This window comes from Pararge aegeria, chromosome 3 (genome assembly GCF_905163445.1).
Source record: "Pararge aegeria chromosome 3, ilParAegt1.1, whole genome shotgun sequence".
Taxonomy (NCBI): Eukaryota; Metazoa; Arthropoda; class Insecta; order Lepidoptera; family Nymphalidae; genus Pararge; species Pararge aegeria.
The window spans coordinates 10,599,206-10,621,598 of NC_053182.1; the positions used below are offsets into that span (position 1 = coordinate 10,599,206).

The following is a 22,393-nucleotide window of genomic DNA, read 5'->3' on the forward strand; positions in this document are numbered from 1 at the left end:
AATACTGTATCATTTAGTGTTAGGAATCGGAACAGTACCGCGAAAATTGGCGGGAATGCAAATTTTTTATAATATCAATTTACACAAGCAAAGATTTTTACCCATACAGCTTTGTGGCTCTGTAACTAAATTTTACTCGTATTATACAGACTATAAAAAAGGAGGAGGTTTCATATCCGACTAAGTATATAGATATAGGTGTGCGGGCAGCCTATATATTAAGTTTCTTAGTCGGTGGTCGTTTTGTGGTTTTTAAGATAAACTTATGATATAAATAACCTTTTTTAATTAATAAAATGCGTCATAATTAATAAAAGTCTTTCTCATTAAGTAGGTAACTATTTATTAATAAGAATAATTATTTTCTAAAAGCAGCAAAATGTTCCCTTTGTTATGAATTTATAAAAATAAAATTCAATTTGCCTTCAGTTTCTTGTTTAAGAAGGTTGAAGCAACTAACAAGATCAATACAGGCTGATAAAATTATTGAAAATTGAAATATGTCAATTACTACAGCCAAGAAAAGCCTGCGAGGGGAATATTAAAGAGGGGTGCATTGTTTTCCTCTTTGTGGGTTTAGTATATAAATCCCGGTTCTCTTTTCACTAGTCCATTTCTAAGCCGTTTCTCAGCAAGAATAGTTGGTAAGTATACTGAAACATATTTTGTAATATATAATCTAAGTTTTTTGTTTATTTGTATTGTTTTTTTAGCATTTAACTGCGATTATCGGTTGGTTTCTAACGCATGTAGTCTAAGATGAAATCCCGTTAATTAAACAGGAAGAAGTATCTAAGATTATGTGTAGCCAATAACCCGATCGATTTGTATTGGAACGGTAAATCGCTAATGCTTCAGTAGGCTAGTAGACGACGCGGCAGAACCTAGTTTTTTCGTTCTATACATCATGATTTAATATGTTACTACTACAAGCTCACTGGTTTTATACATTAAATATAATGTTGAGTAGGTAAATTTAATAACCGTAACTAGATTTGTTTAAATATAGAACTTTTATATAATGTTTTTATAAAGTTAAATATGGAACAGTATCGTTTTGAAGCCCGACCGTAGGAGGCTCCTTTCCTGTAGACAATAGAGGTCAAATTTAAAAAAAAAAAGGATCTCTTCGAGTAACTACTAACAATAAATAAAGTGTTACTAATAATAACATTTGAGGCATTGTTGGATACCCTACAGAAAAAAAGGTATCAGCTTGAATTTATGCAATAGGTAGGTACCTACCTTAAACCAAAACAGGCATGATAACTTATTTTGAAGGACTGCCCATGATCTTCAGAATTATATACTACATAGAAAAATATCTTAGCATCTGAGCAGCTGATAGATTGAAGTCGAAGTTCGAAATGCTTGTGTATATTTAAAGTTCGAGCGGTAAAAAAAAATGTTCGTAGACGTGACATCATAATTTTTTTATTCGGCTTTTCACCTGTCATAGCGATTCGCTAGGTTATGCAGTTTTATTTAAGTATTGTAAATAAACACCAATCTCACTCCGAATATACTCCAAAATAATAATACGTTTTTCATAATTCGTGAATTATATATCATTACTACATACAATAATAAATACAATATTTTAGCGATTCTTTGTGACTGTCATCATTGCTTATGTACAGTTAATACATGATGGCCTACGGTCATTTTTTTCCCCATAGAGTTAAGTCTCTATCTCGGCTCGGTCATAAATACTGCTGTTTTAATTGTATGAATTTTTAGGTAACGTTATTGTTTCAGGTAATTGAGCCCAAAAAATGCGAATTGATACAATAGTTGCATTAGCGCTAACTATGGCGCTAGTGATCGCGATGCGATGTTCCGAGGCAGCACGTTTGCGAGGCTTGTCCCTCACGGAGGAAGAGGAAGACATTCCAAGACATCGTTACCGCGAATATGGAGTATTGAGAAGCCGGGCGGCAAGAGCAGATGATTCTTTTGATGACTATGGACATTTACGATTCGGCCGTCGTTCAGAAGACTGACGGCACAAAAAGCGATGTCTCAAAGGACCTGACCACAGACTACGGATTACGTAAAACCACAGTTAATTGTTTTTTATTCATAAAATAATTGATTCATGATATTTTTTAACTATTTTATATCTATGGCTGGTAGGATATTTTATAAATTTTACGCTGTTCTTCATTAAGTATGTAAAAACTTAACTTGATTATCTTCAATAAATTGTATCCCAACTAAGGTAAGGTTTTGTTATTTCTTTATGTCGTTCATTGAACGCAACAAAGTTTTAATAAATCGTTCGGTTATTTACTACATTTTGAAGTAAGGTTATCGTATTTTCGATACTTTCATTTGACATAATAATATAATTTGATAGTAATAAAGGCGACACTGGGTTTTTTTTAACAAATAATTAGAGAGAATTATCAAAATATCGAAATTAATTGATGTTACCTATATAAAGGAAAACGAGAAACTAATGTTATGGTCGATTTGGAGGTGCGTTAATATTATCGCTATTCAGAGGGAACTTTATTAATTCATATGTTTAAAGACGTACCTAGAGATACAGGTGCCTATGCAGTATGTACAAAAACCGCACCAAACTGTACGTATACCAGTTGCCCATCGTTTCAATTTTTCTGAAAGGCTCTAAAGCGAAAATAATAACTCTCCTTAAATTCCTATTTAAATTTAAGGATTTGGTATCCCTTTCTTACCTCTCTCTGTGGTTTTGTTGACGAATATACAAATATACAATTTTATATAAATAGTTATGTACGAACACCTATTCAACACTATTGTATTCTAGTCTCGACAAAACAAAAGGAAAACAGTTATCGCTCGCCTGGCTTCAGTAGCCACTAAACTTTTCATTACATTTTATCACCACATGTGTTGCGAACAACTCTTCATCTAGAGTGTGCGGCTACAAGGACAATACATGACTCGGGTCCCCGCCACTGTGCTACTAGCCCCATCGCGCCCTGAACATTTCAAGAGCGAGTTCAGTTACCAGTACTTGCCTCAGTATCTCTCACATCAGATTACACTAACACTTACTATTCTTAACCAGTCACTCCCAATGAAATAAAAATTTCCACTAGCTCTCTAGCTATATGTCACAAGTGCATCTATAACTAAGTTCATTCTGCTCAGTTTTCAGTGTAAAGATACAAATAGTGCACAGAGCTGCAACCATTGTACCATTGGATCATACTGGTCACAGAGGTTATATGATAACGCACCCGCTTATCTATTCCTGACATTCATCTCATTTCACAACCACACATTGGCTTAACACTAGTTAGACCGGACAGCGCTCATTGTTGTTCTTATGACTTAGTCCTCACATCTAACAGCTACCTATAACAGCAGAACACTTAAACAGCAGCCTATACACACATTTTTTAGTGTTTGGTATCCTTATACCTATCGATATCATTTTTATTACTATTCCAGCCAACCCGACAATTCACATACCACCGCGCGAGTCTTTAACCTTGATATACTTAATAGTAACCTATCAGTTAACTCTCAAAACCTACCTAAATTCTCAGTTGTTAACTGCATTGGCACAAAAACTTTCTTTGATGAGAGAGCATTCGGCACCAGAATCATAACAACGACTGATCTGATTGATTTAATAAACCGGTACCCGGGCGAATCTCGCAAATTTTCACGCGACGCCGCATAGGCACCACTGCTCCGAAACTGCCGCCAGCTGACCAGCACTGATTCGATATGTGTTGTCTCTCTCCAAACCGAATCTCTTGCAGTGAAAATCTTTCTACGTAGATGTAAATCGTTTATTCTCAGAAGCCGAGGGTAGTTCTTTGTTATTGCTTTGTTTTCATTTTAAAAATGGAAACTCCTTTTATTCTTGTTGTTACTTGTTACGCAAGCTGATGTTAGCGGTAAAAGCCAGTTCATGAAAGAGATTATCAAATCGTTACTGTCGAGTTTCTATAGAATAGCGTCCTCAAACTAGTCCCAAGTAATCCCAGCGTCGGAAACTGCAAGTAGTTCCTTGCATCGCCTTACTTAAAGCAATCATAAGCGCGCCACCCTGGAGAGGCTTCTCAGACATACAAAGATCTACACTGGAGTATGGGCCTGTGGATATTTATTTTCATATTCAGGCTTGCATACGGGCAGCGATATAATCTGAGTGTAGCGCAGCCTAATCGCCTAAATTAACATAATCATCTCTTGATTTTCTAAGTCCGGTAAACCACTCAATACATTATTATTCTTATCTGTAGCCAGAGGTGATCCACACTTCTGATGTCAGAGGCCGATGCGTGGCTCAATATTGTGTGCATGTTCTTCATCATGATCTGATAATATAGTTGACCCTCAACTCGGGTATATAAAACACGAGAAACTGATAACAAGGTTTATTGCACACTGTAGTCACTAACGCTCAGCCATTAACACAAATATCGATCTTAACACTTGATAGACAAAAAGGTACTCTATAGAACTATATTGCGAAGTACAGGTTTGGTGTGGCGTTGTGACTACCGACCATCCCATACAGAGCTTACAACTCAACTGCCTGGCGGGACCAACCCCACTCTCGAATATGACCACTGATCACCTGATCACGTCATGTCATGGTGATGCTGCACCAACTACATCCAGGTTATAATAATTAAGTAAATTGAATGATTCAATTAATTAATACTACAAAACCTGATTCGCCAATAGATAACTAGATGGCGTTGTTAATAATAACAACTTTAATTTGAATCTGCGACATATTAATTTTTCAGTATGTCTTAAGCAAAGCAACCAAAGAACGTGCTGACGGCTATTTATTTTAAATCTACTGGGCGAGATTTTTTTTAGTACATTTAACGTTTTCGACCAAATTGTTTAGTGCATTGTAGGTATTTCATTTAGTTAGTAAGACAAATCATTTAGTCAGCGGCACGCACGCGGACCGAGCAATTCTTAGCAAGTTTTCTTCTGGTTTTGTTTATAAATACAATTATTTCAGGCTGGAGTCTTATTATTACTGAAATTAACTAAGAGCTGTGCTACTTCTGGATAGAAAAGCTTTGTAATGGTGAAATCATTCTTAAAATCGGCTTCATCCAGAGTCCATCGATTAAATATCAACATAAAATCAAATTTTTCCTCTTCGTAATAAATAGATAAGTATTTGGTATACTTATTTATTATTACGAGGAAAAGTTCTTAAGATTCTTAAATAATGAATAAAAAATAACAATATAAATGAACAAAAAAATAGTTTAAATGATTTATTTTAACCAATAAATACATTTGACAACAGTTATTCCTTACAAATAAAGTATATTTAATCTATATTAACTGGGTACACTTTAACAATTAAGTTATCATATTTATTCATATCATTATTAGATCACTGGTAAGGCATTTTATTTTATACAGCTTTTAGTTGAAATATGCGCAGCACATATTTCATTTTCCAAGCTTATTACAACTCAAATTTAAAATTCTATGCTAGTCGTGGTGTTTTTCGTCATATCTATCAACAGTTATAATGATTTTTATTAAGTAGCTCTTAAAAAGCTGCCTTGAAATTTTAATTGATTAAATAATAAAGGAAATCGATTGTGTCAAATATTGTTTTTTTGGATAAAAAAATGGGATCACAAAATCAGTCCGATTGGCTAAATCAGAATGATTTGACCTCAGTTGACCGCGCGAAATCAGTCGTTTCGGTTGTCAGCCTGTCAGTTTGTACCCTAGCGTGCAGACCACGCGGTATGATTTGATGTAGATAATATTTAATTTTTTTTATGTGGACGATCTTAATATAATAAAAAGCTTATCTATCGATGGCCACATACCAATGAATAATTTAATAATTTTCTGTTCTTTCGTTGTACTTTTCGGCAAAATGCCTGTGCTTGAGTGAGACAAAATCTTTGTGTCGATCTAGGGCTTTATATTAATCATATAATTTATATCTATCCAGTATGCTGTAGGTCCTTTTAGTGTAAAGTAATTTCTTAAATATTACATTATTAATGACGTAATACCTAATGTTAGGCACACATGACTCTATATTAATATAATAATGAGACTAGTTAGTTCCTTCTCTACACTAAATTAATAATAATATATATTTCATTGTTATTAAATTAAAATTATAATAGTACATTGTACTTGGTGAATGTGAAGCGTACTAGTAAATCTTTGAAAATAACTTATTTTTAAAACTAAGTTTATATAAAGAACAAAAACCGTTTTCACCATTTCACATAATATATTATATTTTTTATAAGTAGATATACTTAGTGGAATAATAATAGACAAAACCAATATTACGATTTTTATTCATGTAGCCGATGAATAATTTTTGTGTTTTACACTTATAAGTGAGTATTGTTAGTCCACTAAAGCGAATGAAGCTAGGTATGTTAAGAAAACGTTTAAAATAAACGTTTCAGATAATATCCCTTTTTTGAGAGTTCCCGAGGAGAGCCTGTAACAATAAAATGTAACACTTTAGTAAGTTATATAAATAAATATACTACGGCAATATACACATAGCCATCTAGCCCCAAAGTAAGCGTAGCTTGTGTTGTAGTAAGTGACCCACTCGAAGATGGTAACGGGTTAAGTTTTATAGGGTATGGAACCACAATCGGTGTCTACGCAGAATCATACCGGAACGCTGAACCAATTGGCCGCACGTCTTTGTCGGTAACTAGCTGCAGCCGAAGCGTCCCACCCGACCAGACCAGAGAAAATTCCGAATTTAATACATTTATAAACTGTCCCTGCCGTGAATCGGACCCGATATCACTTAAATTCACACAGCACTTACTACTGCGCTAGAGAGGTCGTCAAAACTAAATTTATAATTGAGAAATATATATATCATAGCTAGTTTTCATATTAAACCAACCTTGTTGACAAAGTTGACGATAGCAGTAGCAGGCTGTTCTGGTTCCAGCTCAGCGAACACCTGACACTGATTATCTGCCCCTGAAGATGCTCGAGCCACGAATGCAAATATACGTCTGCGGAAACAAACGAGATATGACATAAATTATGTATGAATGCATAAACTTAAATAAAAGTTATTTTAAAATTAGGTACAATAGTACAACCACATGATTAAGCAAAATTGTAATTAATATATTCATACAATGCATACAATTTACATACAAAAGAAGAGAGGTAATTGGTGCATATAAATATATATTTTATACAGGGTTAAATTAAAAAAAAAACGGAAAGCTCTCGGCCTTGTAGTTTCTATAATTAAAAAAACTTTTGTTATATACGAATTCAATATTAATTTATTTCATGCAAAAAAAAATGTATTACCATGTTATTTCTGTATAGTGAAATTACACTGTGAAACCAAATACATGTGATTCGACAACGTCGCGTAGTCGGGTCAGTGACCGCCCGATAGAGTCGTGGTTCGCACGCTGTTCCCGATGTTATTTTACAGAGTAGTAATAAGTAGAGTATCTATTTAAATTTTGAATATTTAACATTTTACAAACTATCGAGTTACAATAACTAATATAAAACAACAAAACAGAAGGATAGGTATATAGTTACGAGATAAGTAACACTTAGCAGTAAGCGTTAAAATTGGAACTAAAACTTTTAAATTAAACATAGTTATAGGAAGGTACATAACTATAGGTATAACTACTTTGGTAAAGATTTGAAGAAGATGTACCAAACTGAAATCTTATCACCATATATTTTTCTTAACATTAATAGACCGAGAAAGGGAAGTAAAAGTTTCCACGAAAGAAACGTACCTACCAAATATAAATAGAACAAGAATTAATTTTTATACGTTATAAATATTTAATAAATATCGATTTTAAATTCAGGCATCTCTTCGTGTTTAATCGATATTTTTAGTAAAATTACGTAACTAAGAATTTAGTAACAGAAATGCCCGATACCTATGGTGCCAATTTGGCACCCGACCCGATAATCGAACCCAGAGCGTAGTGATCCGTATTTTAGCATGCCAACCACTATACCAATCAATCAGTTATGTACCTACCCGTTGTTTTACTTTATTAGGTTAAAAATAACTTACTTTTCATGCTGAGTGCCGTTTTCGAGGTAGGTATATCTTCGCTCATCAGGATCGAGGCCCGCGTAGGATACGCCTGAAGCTGGGTAGTGTCTTCGGAAGAACAGCTTACGTGTTGCATCCGTTAGCGTGATACCTCCGCCGAATACTTTGAAGTGAACTACATGGGCTGCTGCCTGGTGATACGAATGTAAAATAGATAGTTAAGTGTAACACTAAAGCTACAAAGGAGGTATGCAACAACTCCAAAACCAAGTAATACTAGACAAGAAGACCATGTAAGCAGTCTCTAAATATAACCTTCGACCTCCTAACGTAACAAATCTTGTTTTGGTTAAACGGACTAATTACAGAGAGATCGAAAAAAACAAAACAAATATGCATGATACAAACATGATCCAGAATCTGTTAAGAGTTTTTTTTTAATAATAGACGCACCAAGCAAATGGCCCAGCTGATCCTGGACCAAGGTGGAAAACTACGCCTGTAAACATACAACACTTCGCAGGGCATGTAAGGAACACGGCGCCCTATATCCTTCAACCTGAGGCGACTAGTTCTGTCACTATAAGCTCTACTTCAAATAAGCTAATATTTGCAGTAGAGCTTATCAGTAGAGTATATCTCCACATTTACTAAGTACCTTTTTCTGAAGAATGTTCTGGACGGCTCGTTTAACAGCAGCAGGACCAGTTAGTGCTTCGGTGTTCTCGGAGCCCAGCAGTAGCACATTACACGCTGCTCCTGTCGCCAGCAAAGCACGCGCGGCCGCACTCGCACTACCACCAATCCAGGGGTCTCTATCGATAGAGACGTGAAAAATGAGTCTACAGCGTATAAACAGTAGAAGAACTTCGTAACAAAGGCAATTAATTATACAACGTGTAACAAAATTAAGAAATAATATGCATAAGTATTTTTCATAAGGAGCATTTTTATTTTTCGATACGAACGAATTAAAAACATTCTAAGAGTTTACTTATGACAACCCTGTTGAAGATAAGAGTGAAACACGTGCATACTCGTAGTAACTACGCTACGCGACGCGTACCTAATAAAGTGACTGGAGTCACTTGATTTTACTTTTGCATGTGGCGTTAGTGCTATATCTGATTTCTTTCAGTACTAAAGCAAACAGGTACACAAAACTATTAGCGTTCCGGTTTCACAGATAAGTCTCGGAGACAGTAAATAATATACCTCTAAAACCTCTGAAGTATTATTTCGGTTTTCATTTACACTTTGTATAAGTCGGTGGTCCAATATCAAGAAAGTGTTTCCATATAAAGTACAAGAATGGCTAAAAACTAATCTGCATTTCGTAGGCTCGAGGGATTGATTTAATAGAAAACAGGGTTTTCGAACCGTTTTCATGAAAATAATAAGACTTTATGAGAGGATGTCATAATAACTTTTATCAAAGCGAGATTACCCGCACTTGCGAGTAAATATCAAATTTATAAATTTAAATCGCTCAGGCCATGATTGCAATCCTGTCGGTTCCGACACTTTTATATGCGTTTTAAATATGTATATACATTTCATGCTAGACTATGCGTAGAATATATTTTTGACCTCAGAATTGTGTATGCAAAATTGCAATTGCTGTAACCGATGGAGTAGGAAACATAACAACTCCAAAAAACTATTTTTTGTAAGGAGCTAAAGAAAAGTTCTTAATAGTCCAATGGGAGTTTTCTTTTTTGGAAATGTGACGGTAACCCTTACCTCTCAGGCAGTTTCAATGGCACGGGCAGAGCAAGAGGCGTGACAGTGTGCTGGTAGACAAGAGCAGAAAGGGAGCTAAAGACTGGTTCATCGGGACATCCACGCAGGCGGACTCCTCTTGCAGTTGGCTCGATGAGGAAGTGTCGTACTCCGCCCGCCCCACCAGCTCGCACCGCCAGGCCAAAGGCACCCGGGAATGAGTTCGAATCGCGAACTATGAAAGCGCCCTCATCCAATTGTTGTACTGCTGTCACCGCTGTAGGAACACAGTTTTTATAATTCAGGAATCGAAAATCTATTATCGTTACCGTTATCGTTCACAGACCCATTATACTATTACTAGGGGTCCCTCGCGACTTCGTCCGCGTATAAGTCAACCTTAAAAGAAAGACATATGGCAGCTGTTGCAGTCTTTTTTTTTTAGCTTAAATATATAGCCTACAGCCTTCCTCGATAAATGGGCTATCCAACACTGAAATATTTTTTAAAATCGGACCAGTGGTTCCTGTGATAATCGCGTTCAAGTAAACAAACAAACTCCTTAGCATTTATAATTATACAATTAGAATGGAGGCCAGATTTAGATTAGATGATTCTTTAAGACAATTAAAATGTCAAAGTGAGATATAAAGATACACTTTTAATTCGTACATATTTTTTTCCAATGCAATGCAATTAACTATTTTTGATTTCCACTGAAGAACACCACACTAAATTAAACTATGTATTTTTTGGTGCTATGATAAATAGTGAATGAATGAATGAATGAATACACTTTTATTGTACACCAAAGAAACAAAAAGTAGTTACAAAGATATAAATACAAATCAAGAGAGTATAGCGATAGTGCTGATTTTTTTTCGAAGATTCTGGCTAGGATAGCACAACACATTTGAATTAATGTTTGTTAAATAGGTACTCAATCACGCTAAAAAGGCTGAACGAATCTGGATAGAATTTAGCTGATGGAATAGCACATAGATTAGGATAGATTTGTTTTTGTTTTTCACAGAGCAATAGATCGACATGGTGTTACATGGTCAAGTAAAAACTTCATCGCGAACTAAAGTATATAACTATAGCATAAAACACAAACCGTCGTCACGAGAGATGTTTGGCTTGTACCAATAATGGCTGGTGTCCCGAGCGAATCGCACGCGATCGGGAGCTACGTGCTGCGGTTCTGCGCCCCCGCTGACGCTGGAGCGCCGCGATCCGGTGCTGCCGTTGTACGTGCGGTATTCCGATTCGGGACTGCCTTCGCGTTCTTTTCTGTTTGAATATTTTTTTGTTAGTTAATATTAAGAAGTAGGCTTTAGCATTGTTCCTACTGCTCCCGCAGATTTTAATAATCTACTGAAACGCAATCGTGCAGATTTTACCTATGTAAGTGGTTTGGTTTTAAATTATATAAATACTTCGAAAAACAAATCTATTATCGTACTAAATAAACCCGTAGAATGTGAATATTGTACCTTTGGGCATAAATTGCTTTGGATATTAATAATAAATGATTGAATAAATACACTACGACAATATACACATCGCCATCCAGCTCCAAAGTAAGCGTAGCTTGTGTTAATTAAACTAAGATAGCTGATAATTTTTTTTATTAATATAACATACATAAATACTTATAATACCTTGACACTGAAAAACATTCATGTTCATCACACAAACATTCCGCAGCTGTGGGAATCGAAAAATTACTGACCTTGTGACCGTCGGTGATCGTGGTGGTCTGGCTGTCAGTGAAGGGGTCGGCGTTGGCGGGTAAGGTGTGCGAGGATGCGTCGGAAAAGCAGGCGTGCCTGCCCGGGACTCGGTGCGAGACCAACTCTCTGACCGTTCTCGGATCTGAGAATTTAATTAGTACATAACTATAAGTTATAAAATGTATCATCGTTTCGTTGAAAGTTCTCATTAATTTCTGATGGCTAAACATGGTTGCTACATGCTACAACATCGGAGTAATAAAAATGCTTGAGTAAATTCAGTGGGTGACGAAAAGAGCCATTTTCATAGATTAGGTTGAGCTTACCAATGAGGTTTGGCTAACGCTCAACGAGTTGCGAAACTGAAATACTCTGTGTAGAGCACTTAGTCAGAACCCCGAAGGACCGGCGGATGGTGGCGATCTCATTTACATTTCATACGACAGGCAACTTAAATCCCCTACAAAAGACCTACGACTGGCAGTTTCTATTTCGACCTACGTGTATCAGTCTATGTATAATGTTAATATTATGATTGTGCAAGTAAGCAAAGTTTCAGAGCCATTTTAAATAGATCAATGTATTGTATTCATGCACTGAGAATGGTTTTGTCTAATTTCTGATCACAATCCATGCTATTATTTAAAAATACTAAAAACGTAACTTACAATGGTGTCGTTGTTGTTAGGCTCCGCAAGAGACAATAAACCAGGCGCTTGTGTGCTGGTCGGCGTGCTGTTTGCACTCCACTCACGCATCGTCATCTTTTCATACATGAATTTCTTAGATGAGGTCCTATCAAACGTGAAAATAGATAAGCAAATCAATAATAACACAGCTGACAATCTAAAAGTTATATCAATTCAAGGCGTTCACTCCAAACAGAAGAACTGCCTACCCTCAATATTTTTGTTTAACTCGAATAGGAGGAAGATTTTTCCATTTCATATCATCTTCCTGCTGCATGCCTACCCTGGTAGAGAACACTGTGCACGCCACTGATGGTACCGATTGTCTTAACTAAACTAAAGTGACAACAAACAAAAGTAGTGCTATCTTCTTCACATATTCCCTGAAAATTGTATTGTTCTAATGGCGTAAAATTATATAGGACGAAGCAATGGAGTTTTATACTAAATTTTTCATTATGATAACGATTTTTGATTTGTAATATTTATGCTTTCATCTGATTATTTAAAAAGTTATTAAAATTTAAGGTATGTTAAATGTGAAATTATACCTGTCTGGAGCTTGAGGACTGATACTGTCAGTCCTGAGAGGGGTGCGTGTGTTGACGTGTAGAGGTACACTGAAGTCGTCATCGTCATCAGCAAACGCTGTTGTGTCACTGGTGTAACCATCCACACTAAAATGCGATATAAGTAGAAACATAAGTACACAATAAAGTAAACACAAAAACCCCGCTTCTGTTGAAATTGCTAGGGTTAAGACTAAATGCACTGCGAGACATGTCAGTTTAATTGCCAATTAAGAAAAATATATACTTAGTATTCTTCTTCTTCTATACGTCTTCTTAAATAACCAGCTGTCCCGACAGAATTAAAAATCATTATTTATAAGTTTTTAAATCAAAACTTTAACAGTATTATCACCGAAAGAAAAAAGAAAGATTGTATTTTTTGCAAGTGCGAGGACATTTACATGAAAAATCAGTTATGTTGTTTTGAGAAATCTGTTGTCATGAGATCTGCTTCAATATTGGTATATTCAAGTAATAAATGAAGGTAATAAAAGCGTGTTAAAAAGCAATGTGTCATCTCTTGTTTCAAACGTGTCTCATTGTTATATGGACTTTCGAAAAAAGTAGATCGAAACTGCAATGTTTCCTACTAGATGCCGCTATAATATAAAAGGCATATACAAATGTCGGCATTGACGAAAGGAGAGCCGTAGCTTAATTGGTTAAAGCGCAGGTCGCAGTCGCAGGTTCAAATCCTGTCGGTTCCGAAAATTTGTATATTATGCGTTTTAAATTTATAAAAAATGCAATAGTTGTCTACTATCACTGTTGTATTAAGAAGTCACTAATTCTATAGCAACTGCCTTAATAAAATATATAGGTGCAATTATTTCACACTATCCACATATTATTGTCATCATCATGTAAATGGTCGCCTACTGCTGGACATAAGTATTTTGCAGGGAATTCTAAAACTACGGTTATGTGCCGCTTGGGTGCAGCGGCTGCCTGCGACTCGTTGAATGTCAGCTAATCCAGATATACTCGTAAAGTTAAGACATCACTGGTATAAAACTTCTCTCGGAAGTTCGCGATATGGTCGGCGCTCGGCACAATCGAAGAATAACTAAGCATAACAAAAAAGTTTATTTACCGGTGGCTAGCTGATCTGCGCACGTGTCGGGAAGGAGCGTCCCACTCGAGCGGCAGTCGAGCGACCCTCTCCCTTGCCTCTTTCCTCTCTCTTAGTTTCTGCTGTTGTCTTTGTAGCCATGTAAGACCTGAAGTTGTATCAACGTTGCCCTCCGATCTCCGTGGTTCTCTAGCCCGTGAAGTTTCGTGCCATCCTAAAGTACTATTAGATCGCCATGTGCCGTTTTCGGTTGCAGTTTTCCTAGCGCTGCTAGGCGGCCTTTCTATCCATTCCGCGTCACCATTCAGCCATCTGTACATAAAAGTTTTCGATTGAGTATTATGTTTTTTTGCTGTTATACACTTCAAATACATTGGCTTTTGTACAGCGAACACAGAATAGCGTATTAGGTATGCATAATTCTTTACTTTCCTGCTCTACTATAGAGCTTTAATAAATAGACAAAAGTGAGTGAGTTTTTTACAACAAACTCTCTATTCTCAATTAAAAAGATGATTTTCGGAATCAGTTTATCGAAAGTATTCTTTTACTATTCAAATAATTGGTTAGTCCCTTAGTTGCTTAGATAATACACAAAGATTTCGAGTCAATTAGTTTATAAAATACTTGTAAAACTAAAATAGTTAACAATATAGGTAGGTATATCGATAAATAGGTTGGTATGTCTTATGTTTAGACCTTGAATTAATTGTTCATATACATTTATAGAAGCTTCCGAGTCGCCCACGCTTATCAATAATTAATTATGCTACGAGTAACGTTAAGCGAATGTTTTGTAACATAAACATCTCATGTCTATCAATGGAGAGTCCGGGGCGGCCTATAAAGAGTCGTTTAGTAGAAAGTACTTGGACAAAGTGCGCTTATGTGGTCTGCGTCACTGCTAATACAATCTACGATCAAACAAGCCGTTTATGGCCCCGTTTATCTTAAAATAGTAACTTGTTTGGGTCACGATGGCGACGCAATGACACTCCTTCGCCGCCACACCAACTTCAAATAGCGAAAATGCGTGCCTCATTGACTACCTGGTCATGTAAGGCAGAATACCCGATAGCTTCGTTATTAATTGCGTAATATGCTACCTACTTAGTTGACATAAATACATACGCTTTTATTCAAATAAAACGTAGGTATAAAGTTTTTTGTTCTTTAAATTAAAATTTTATAGATAAGCTTTTAAACATTTTAATGATCGGTAGAGTAGCGCGTAGGTGTAACTGGTAGATCTTAAAAGTTTTCACACACCGCACAGTCATCCAAAAACGATGGTAACGTATTTGTTTTGCATGCCGTATTTCTCGCATTTTGTCGAAACACATTTTTTAATAAAAGAAGTATCATTGAGCACTTCTCTTTCGCCCTTTCAATGAAAATACTTTTTCTAACGTAAATGAACACGAAAAAGTGATTCCGCTGGAAGCTGAAGCTTCATTGAGGCATAACTTATATTTAAATGAAGTAAATTTTTATAGTTAAATGACAAAGTAACATCTTTTATATGCTTTTTTACATTATGTTCTGACCTAAGATTGAGATGTTATAAAGATAGGAACTAAAAACATAAACATAACTTTTAAATGTTTAGAGATTAGTGAAGATAATGCTGAGATAAAATGATATCCTGCTTAACAAAGGATCATCGGACGAAAACTTTTGTGTAGACCCACCTGTCATTTAGCGCGGAATTTGAAATTAATAAACGTCAAAATAAAATCCTTTATTTTGACGTTTATTAGTATATTGATTTTTTAGTATGGGAAGTGCAGTGCCTGTCATTTCTATTATAATCATCCATCGCATCGCAACTCTGTTGAAAATATTTCCGTACTTAAATAATATCTGTATTTCCCGTTGTTGCTTTACTATGGAAGTAAGTATTCGGTTCAAACCAAGATAACTTTCCTGAAATCACGATCGCTGGATAAATGCGATAAGTTTAGCTACATGCCAATCACTTAAGTAAGTAATAAGAGAAATTAAGTGATCGCTACCAAGTTATACCGATAGGCCGCCTTACGTTTTCTGCTTCAGTCTTTGTTTTTCTTTGTGTGCAAATAAAGGGTATTAATTATAATAAAGATGAACAACTAAGTAAGTACTTAACGATATACATCAATTTTGCTTTTTGATCACGATAGAGATGAAAATAAAACGTCATCAACATCATCGTCATCATCAACCCATTACCGGCCCACTACAGGGTACGGGTCTCCTCTCAGAATGAGAAGGGGAATGAGAAGGCCTTAGTCCACCACACTGGTCAAGTGCGGATTGGTAGACTTCACACGCCCTTGAAAACTTTATGGAGAACAATCAGGCATGCAGGTTTCCTCACGATGTTTTCCTTCAACGTTTAAAGCAAGTGATATTTAAAATGCTTAAATTAAAAACGCAACTCCGGAAAGTCAGTGGTGCGTGCCGCTCGATATGGAGAACTATCAGGCATGCAGGTTTCCTCACGATGTTTTCCTTCAACGTTTAAAGCAAGTGATATTTAAAATGCTTAAATTAAATACGCAACTCCGGAAAGTCAGTGGTGCGTGCCGGAGCTCAAACTCTTCACGACAGGAAAGCCGAAGCCTTATCCACTGGGTATCACTGCTTCTCGTAGCGTAGTGCTGTGGGACTAAGCTCTTAACTTTTTCTATGGGAGAGCCAGCAATATTAAGCAATAATGGTTGAGGATACCGATAGTATATTTAAAATGTCCACGTATTTGACAACACTATCACAAGGTTCCAGGTAGGATCGCTGCGTGGGATTTGATCGGTAAACATCCCGTGGGTGTTAATTGAATAACAACTTGTGATAACAATAAAACGCTATATTCTTTAAATGGAATTGGCTATGTCTCGAAAATAGAACAATTGGTACACGTATTGTGTTTCAAATTATGCCCAAGTGACTAGTGTTGTACGTGTCGAGATAAAAGAGCGTGACAGAATTACTTTCTAGATGCCTTTTGCAATAATTGTCTACATTAGATTAAAGATGTTTACGAATAAGGGCAATTTTAAATTAAATTTTTTTATTCAAAGGTCCATTTATTAACGTCTAGCTAGTCTGTCAGTTTGTTATGACTACCACCAGATTTAGTTTATTATACTAAAGTTTCCGCGTTTATTTAATTATAATTACATGGAAGTTTTTCTGAGGATTTTTCAAAAGCCGACAATTAATTCAACTTCCGAATGTTATATGTTCCGACTTAAGTCGATTGGAATTAAATAAACAAGCCAAAAATCTGCTAAGTTGGATCACACTATTGCGTAATAATATTAAAGTGTTTATCAGTAATAATAATTATGGACAAAAATATTAAATTTCCATAATATACTTTTAAAATAACTTAGCTAACAGAAATAAAGTAAAAAACTCATTCTAGAGGTCAGAGGTTACAAGAAATTAAAATTCCAACACTAGAAAAACTTTACTAAATATTGTCAAGATTACTCAAAACGTTATTTAAATGCATATCCAGCATAAGCGTTAATAAAAGTTGACGTCGAAAAAGTTTATCATACCGAGAAAACGGGACCGCCCGCGGTGTTGCAGAACAGATAATGTATTATAATCATGCGTGTCAACAGAACAAGGAGCAAATTACTGTTATTACCGCAACGGGGCTAAGACTGCGTCTTTGTTTCCCTGTAGCGGGATCTACTCGTAAGTGCGGTCATTAGATCTCATTATATCGATTACATCAATGAAATCCTTATTAAGAATTTATGGGTACCAATGACCCATGTTGTAAAAAATTCTGTCTACTTATTTACAGAGTTTTGAATTCAAGTAAATTGGACAGTTTCGAAGAAATTTTTTTTTTTTTTGTGTGGGGCAAGGCTTTTTACGGTATTGCGGGCTTTAAGTAGGGAGTGCCTCCTAGATTATATATTAGTGCAATCCAAGTTTCCAATTTTTAAGGGAATAGCTCCTACTTAGGCGATATTTATTGTTTTATTAATTTTATATATTGTTTTATTGTTTTTATACAATAAGTACTCGAATACCTACATGGTAAAACATTTGTTTTATACTTTTTATTGAGAAGTTTTACATATAAAGCGGATTCATCCATTACCCGTTTTGCTTGACTTTGACTTTGACTTTCACAATATTTATAATAATAAAATAATATTATCTTACTTTAGAAGTCGAATTTAAAATCGTATCCTCGTTTTGTAGCAATAATTAAAAAGTGAAGTCATAAAAATATAATAAAAATAATGTGTCGACACGTCGATAAGGTCAGATAAATAAAAGGAATTTTATGTTTTCCGACCGAATCAGCATATGAAGGTTTTTTTCTGTGTTTAATAACTTACATATAGCTACAAGAATAAGTTATGTGCATAGACAAAAGTGTCTTACGAGAGGATTAAGAATGAGAGAGCGAAAGAGATAAATTCAACTTTTTGTAAGTGTTATAAAAAGCCTACCCATAATCGAGTAATAAGGATGTATTACTCGTATCTGAGATTTTCTCTATATAAACGCCACTGCATACAAGTATATTAGTAAGATCAGTGACTCGCGGGTGCCGTAATAGCCTAGATTGGTTATGGGATATTTCATTACCCTTCTTCATTGACAGTGAAGTGGGTCGAGCGGAACGCGGCTAAATAAATTAAGCGAACGTCCACGACGTTATTGCTTCGTGTGTCAAGCTCGATACACATTACGGGGCAACAATGGAGCAACTTCGCCGAGTCAAATATTGGCGCTCATTCTGACCATAAAAGTAACTCTTAGCTTACGCATCTTAATGAGGATTTGATTTTCTGGCATTAAAACCTTTACGTCTAGGAAATTACAATTGGTGAAGTCAATTTCGCCATTCATTAGACGGAAATGTGTGAAAATTCTGTCGAACTAACTAATATTATAGAAGCGAAATTGTGTTTGTTTGTCCTACCTTCACGTCCTAATTAAAAGACGGAGAGTAACATGGGCAACTTTATATCCATGGAAAACAAACGGTTCATCATGGAAAAACATTTGTAAAAAACCGTAATAAGCGCAGACACAGAACAGTGGCAACAGCTAGTAAGATAAAGTCAGCACCAACTGAGGTTCTTGTTGTGGTGTCAAACCCGCATAGCGTGCAAGCATAGTTCCTAATTATTTCGGGGAATTTGGTGAACAATGGTGCGGCGCCGTGCGGAAAGTTCCATTCAAATCTCTACAAATATTGTGAAGGCATATTGTGAAGTATAAAGTTACTTTAAATTTCGTATGCGTAAAAATAAATTACATTAAACTTGTAGAAGATAGGCGGAATTTGAAACTGACCGGTAATGTAGAGTGCTGCAGATACGTATACGCGTGGCAGGACCAAAACCGAGTAGTATGGCGAAACTTCACTACTTGAAATGTAAATCTAGATATTTACGCGAAACTTTATCTGCAACGTTCACCTACATTTCATATAATCGCATTTGTTACTTCGTTCGGTTTTCCACTCTGAATATTTAATGTTATGTTTAACCTTGTGTTGATAAGTAGATTTATTGGTTTCGCTAAAAATACCGTCTCTTATTGAGGTTTTAAGTATAAACAGTGCAGGCTTGTTGTAGGCGGCAGGCGCGTGGCCTCCACGCCTACAACTCAGAAACACATGTTTATATTTCCCACCAAAATCCCCTTCTTTTTATTATACCACAGTTATTTAATGTTGCCTAGCGTTTTGTATATTGCATTTCGATTCAACGAAAAGTAATCAAACGAGTTCCAGTTTTCTGACAATATCTGGTCGCGGCTTTACACCAAAGTTTATTAGTTTGGCTCATGTCAAACTAATCAATTAATCCAATTTACCATAAACTGAGGCCCCTAGTCTCCCCTAGGGCTTGAACTATGCCCTATCCTTCGATGAGAGTGTAACGGTTGTTTTTGTTAGTGGTACTAATTAACCGTTACAGTGTCATCATCCATAATCCGAAAAAGCTACACTATTTTTGGTTTGACCTGAATATATTTACTAATATAATTACCACATTACCAATTAACACAATCCACTATGGACTCCTGTTTATATGATACAGACAGTCGTCAGTCCTTCCCTCAGTCCTTGAGGAGGCGCATTTGTGGGATAAGTTACAGTTGTACGAATATTACCATGGGGTAAAGTTGTACTGATTTTGCAAGATGAATTCCGAATATATTTTGAGGTAAAAACTGGTTAGGTTCATTGCTTTAACGTTAGGTGAATAAATTAACGGCTAATTCTTGAAATTCGTTGATTTAGGCAATAATGCGACTTTAACAAATCTTTCACATATTAATACCAAACTTACTATTCGAAATAATTTTAATATTATTTATAGTATAGCTGAAAAGTTTTTTAATAAAAAAAAAGTACTAACCTTCCATTGTGTAGAGGCGAAGATGGTTGAGGAACAGTTGTGACGGTAGTAGTGGTGACGTCGTCATGTGTGAGCTTTCGTAAAGTGCGCGGTGATAGCGGAGTCCGCGGGGATGGCTCTGGAGTTACGGTACGCTCATCGTCGTCGTCTTCAATGCCTCGATAGCTGCGGTCGCTGCCCAGGGCCCGCCTGACCAGCTCAGGGCTGGCGAGGCGGTTGGAAGCGCGCAGCATGCCGGGGCGGAGGCCGGGCGCGCCGTAGGTGAAGGGCGCGGAGTCTGCGCGCGCGTGGTACGGTATGTCAGGAGCGCGGTCGGCGTGCGACTGTTGAGCCGATACAGGCGGGTCGGGCAGCGCGCTCACGGTGCGGAGCATGTCTCCCAGCAGCGCGTCCAGCTCATCCGGCGGACTGGGGGCGGCGCGGCGCCCCGCTGACGAGATGCCTGAGTCCATTGAAGCGCTGAGCGGAGACGAGGGCCCGCCGCCCGCACGCACTACCGTCGCGTAGATGGACCCGTCGAGAGGTCCGAATGTATGCGCGGCCTCCGCTCCCTCGCCCGCCTCCCCGCCCGATCCCGAGCCCTCTGCGCTGCCGTTGTTGTCACCTGTGACCAAAATACCACCTCTTACCAAGTTCCACATACAATAAAAACATACGGGGCAGTCTTTGGGGTCGGGGACTGTCGGTTAAAGAAAAACTGAATCTATGTACATATGTAAGTATATATACACACGCTTTTTGTTCACCCAAAAAGTATATGCAATTTTTGGGTGAACAAAAATATAGCATGAAAAGCGTTCGGTGACGATGACATGAGTTCGTTATGTTCACCCAAAAAGTTCTCAAATCGCCTAAAGAAGTTTTCACAATATTTACCAATATTCTGCCGTGCTAATGAAAAGGTGACCATTTTTAATTTTGCTAAAACTGAGTCTCTTACCTATTGCAGATCGGCATCTGCAATAGGCAAGTTTAAAACTTATTTCAGCAAAATGTCTAAAGTCCATTTTTTTAGTAGCACGGCAGTGTTATACAGCTTACAATGTAAGCTCTATACCAATATAGAGCTCTACAGAGAATATTCAGTGACCAAATAAAGATACACATACCATATAAAGCTCTGCGAATGATTGATTACGAGTGGTGAATAAATTGGATTTGACTGGCACTATTAAATTAACAAAACAACCCGGAACACAGTGTCCACGTTGTTGTAGCACATGTGAGTGTGAATTACTTGCTAGTAAATGTAGTATTCATTAACTGTTTATCGCTAGCATTGAGTAGCCGTAGATACGCAGTTACGGGCGGCTGGAGAGCCGGACAACATCCTTAAAAGGACTAAGTTCGCTTCCCGTTACCCGTATCCCGGTCGTCACCGTTGTCCCACGGAATGTCACACACAGCCCTTGTTATTCAGCGAGCACAACTATAATAAACGTAACTTAAAAAATGTAGATAACCTAATCGTCTTAATGCCGGGCAATAGTTGTCAATATTTACATTTTATACCTGCCTACACAGCCCTTGTTATTCAGCGAGCACAACTATAATAAACGTAACTTAAAAAATGTAGATAACCTAATCGTCTTAATGCCGGGCAATAGTTGTCAATATTTACATTTTATACCTGCCTATATTTAGAATAATAGGTGTAGACAAGACATTAAATAATAGATTAATTGTATCAACGGTATACTTGAAAATAGCGTGTAGGTAGGAGCTAGGAAGTGTAAGTCGATTTGCACAATAATTTGAAGCACAACTCAGTGGCAAGTAAGATAAAAAATCTAATATATAGTTAATATATTCATAAATAGTTGTAGCAGTTAATACAAGTAAGGCAAAGGTGGTTTACTTTAAGCATATTCATTAATTATCGTTCCAAGTTATAAAAATTAGATGATGATGTACCTAAAGAACAAATTCCGGGCACTTTGTGTGCTACGTTTTATAAGGGAATCAACTTTATTTATAGAAACCTGGATGAAATCTCATTTAGTAATAAGGTAAGGTATCAATTAACCTCAAAAATTCTTCGTTTGTGTACATACATTTTTGCGAAGGAAATCGCAGTTAGAGTAAACATACTCATAATATAATCTCGGATCGATGATAACATGGATTTATTTATCTACTGTAATCCAGTGGTGAGATGTCATTCGTTATTGATTA

General features: G+C 36.5%; 1 protein-coding gene across 6 annotated transcripts in view; it reads right to left on the bottom strand.

Moving 5' to 3' along the window:
• Positions 1–5,237: 5,237 nt before the first annotated feature.
• LOC120636011 (tensin-1) overlaps positions 5,238–22,393 on the bottom strand; it is a 169,885-nt gene continuing 152,729 nt past the window's right edge. For all 6 annotated transcript variants that reach the window (XM_039907244.1, XM_039907254.1, XM_039907235.1 and 3 more), the window contains 11 exons: positions 20,219–20,822; positions 13,851–14,141; positions 12,737–12,862; positions 12,165–12,291; positions 11,496–11,638; positions 10,878–11,053; positions 9,782–10,037; positions 8,697–8,853; positions 8,057–8,229; positions 6,890–7,004; positions 5,238–6,463 (listed from right to left, as the gene is read on the bottom strand). In XM_039907244.1, coding sequence (XP_039763178.1) covers positions 6,425–6,463; positions 6,890–7,004; positions 8,057–8,229; positions 8,697–8,853; positions 9,782–10,037; positions 10,878–11,053; positions 11,496–11,638; positions 12,165–12,291; positions 12,737–12,862; positions 13,851–14,141; positions 20,219–20,822 — 2,207 coding nt within the window. In that variant the 3' untranslated portion in view covers positions 5,238–6,424. The remainder of the gene's footprint in view (positions 6,464–6,889; positions 7,005–8,056; positions 8,230–8,696; positions 8,854–9,781; positions 10,038–10,877; positions 11,054–11,495; positions 11,639–12,164; positions 12,292–12,736; positions 12,863–13,850; positions 14,142–20,218; positions 20,823–22,393) is intronic.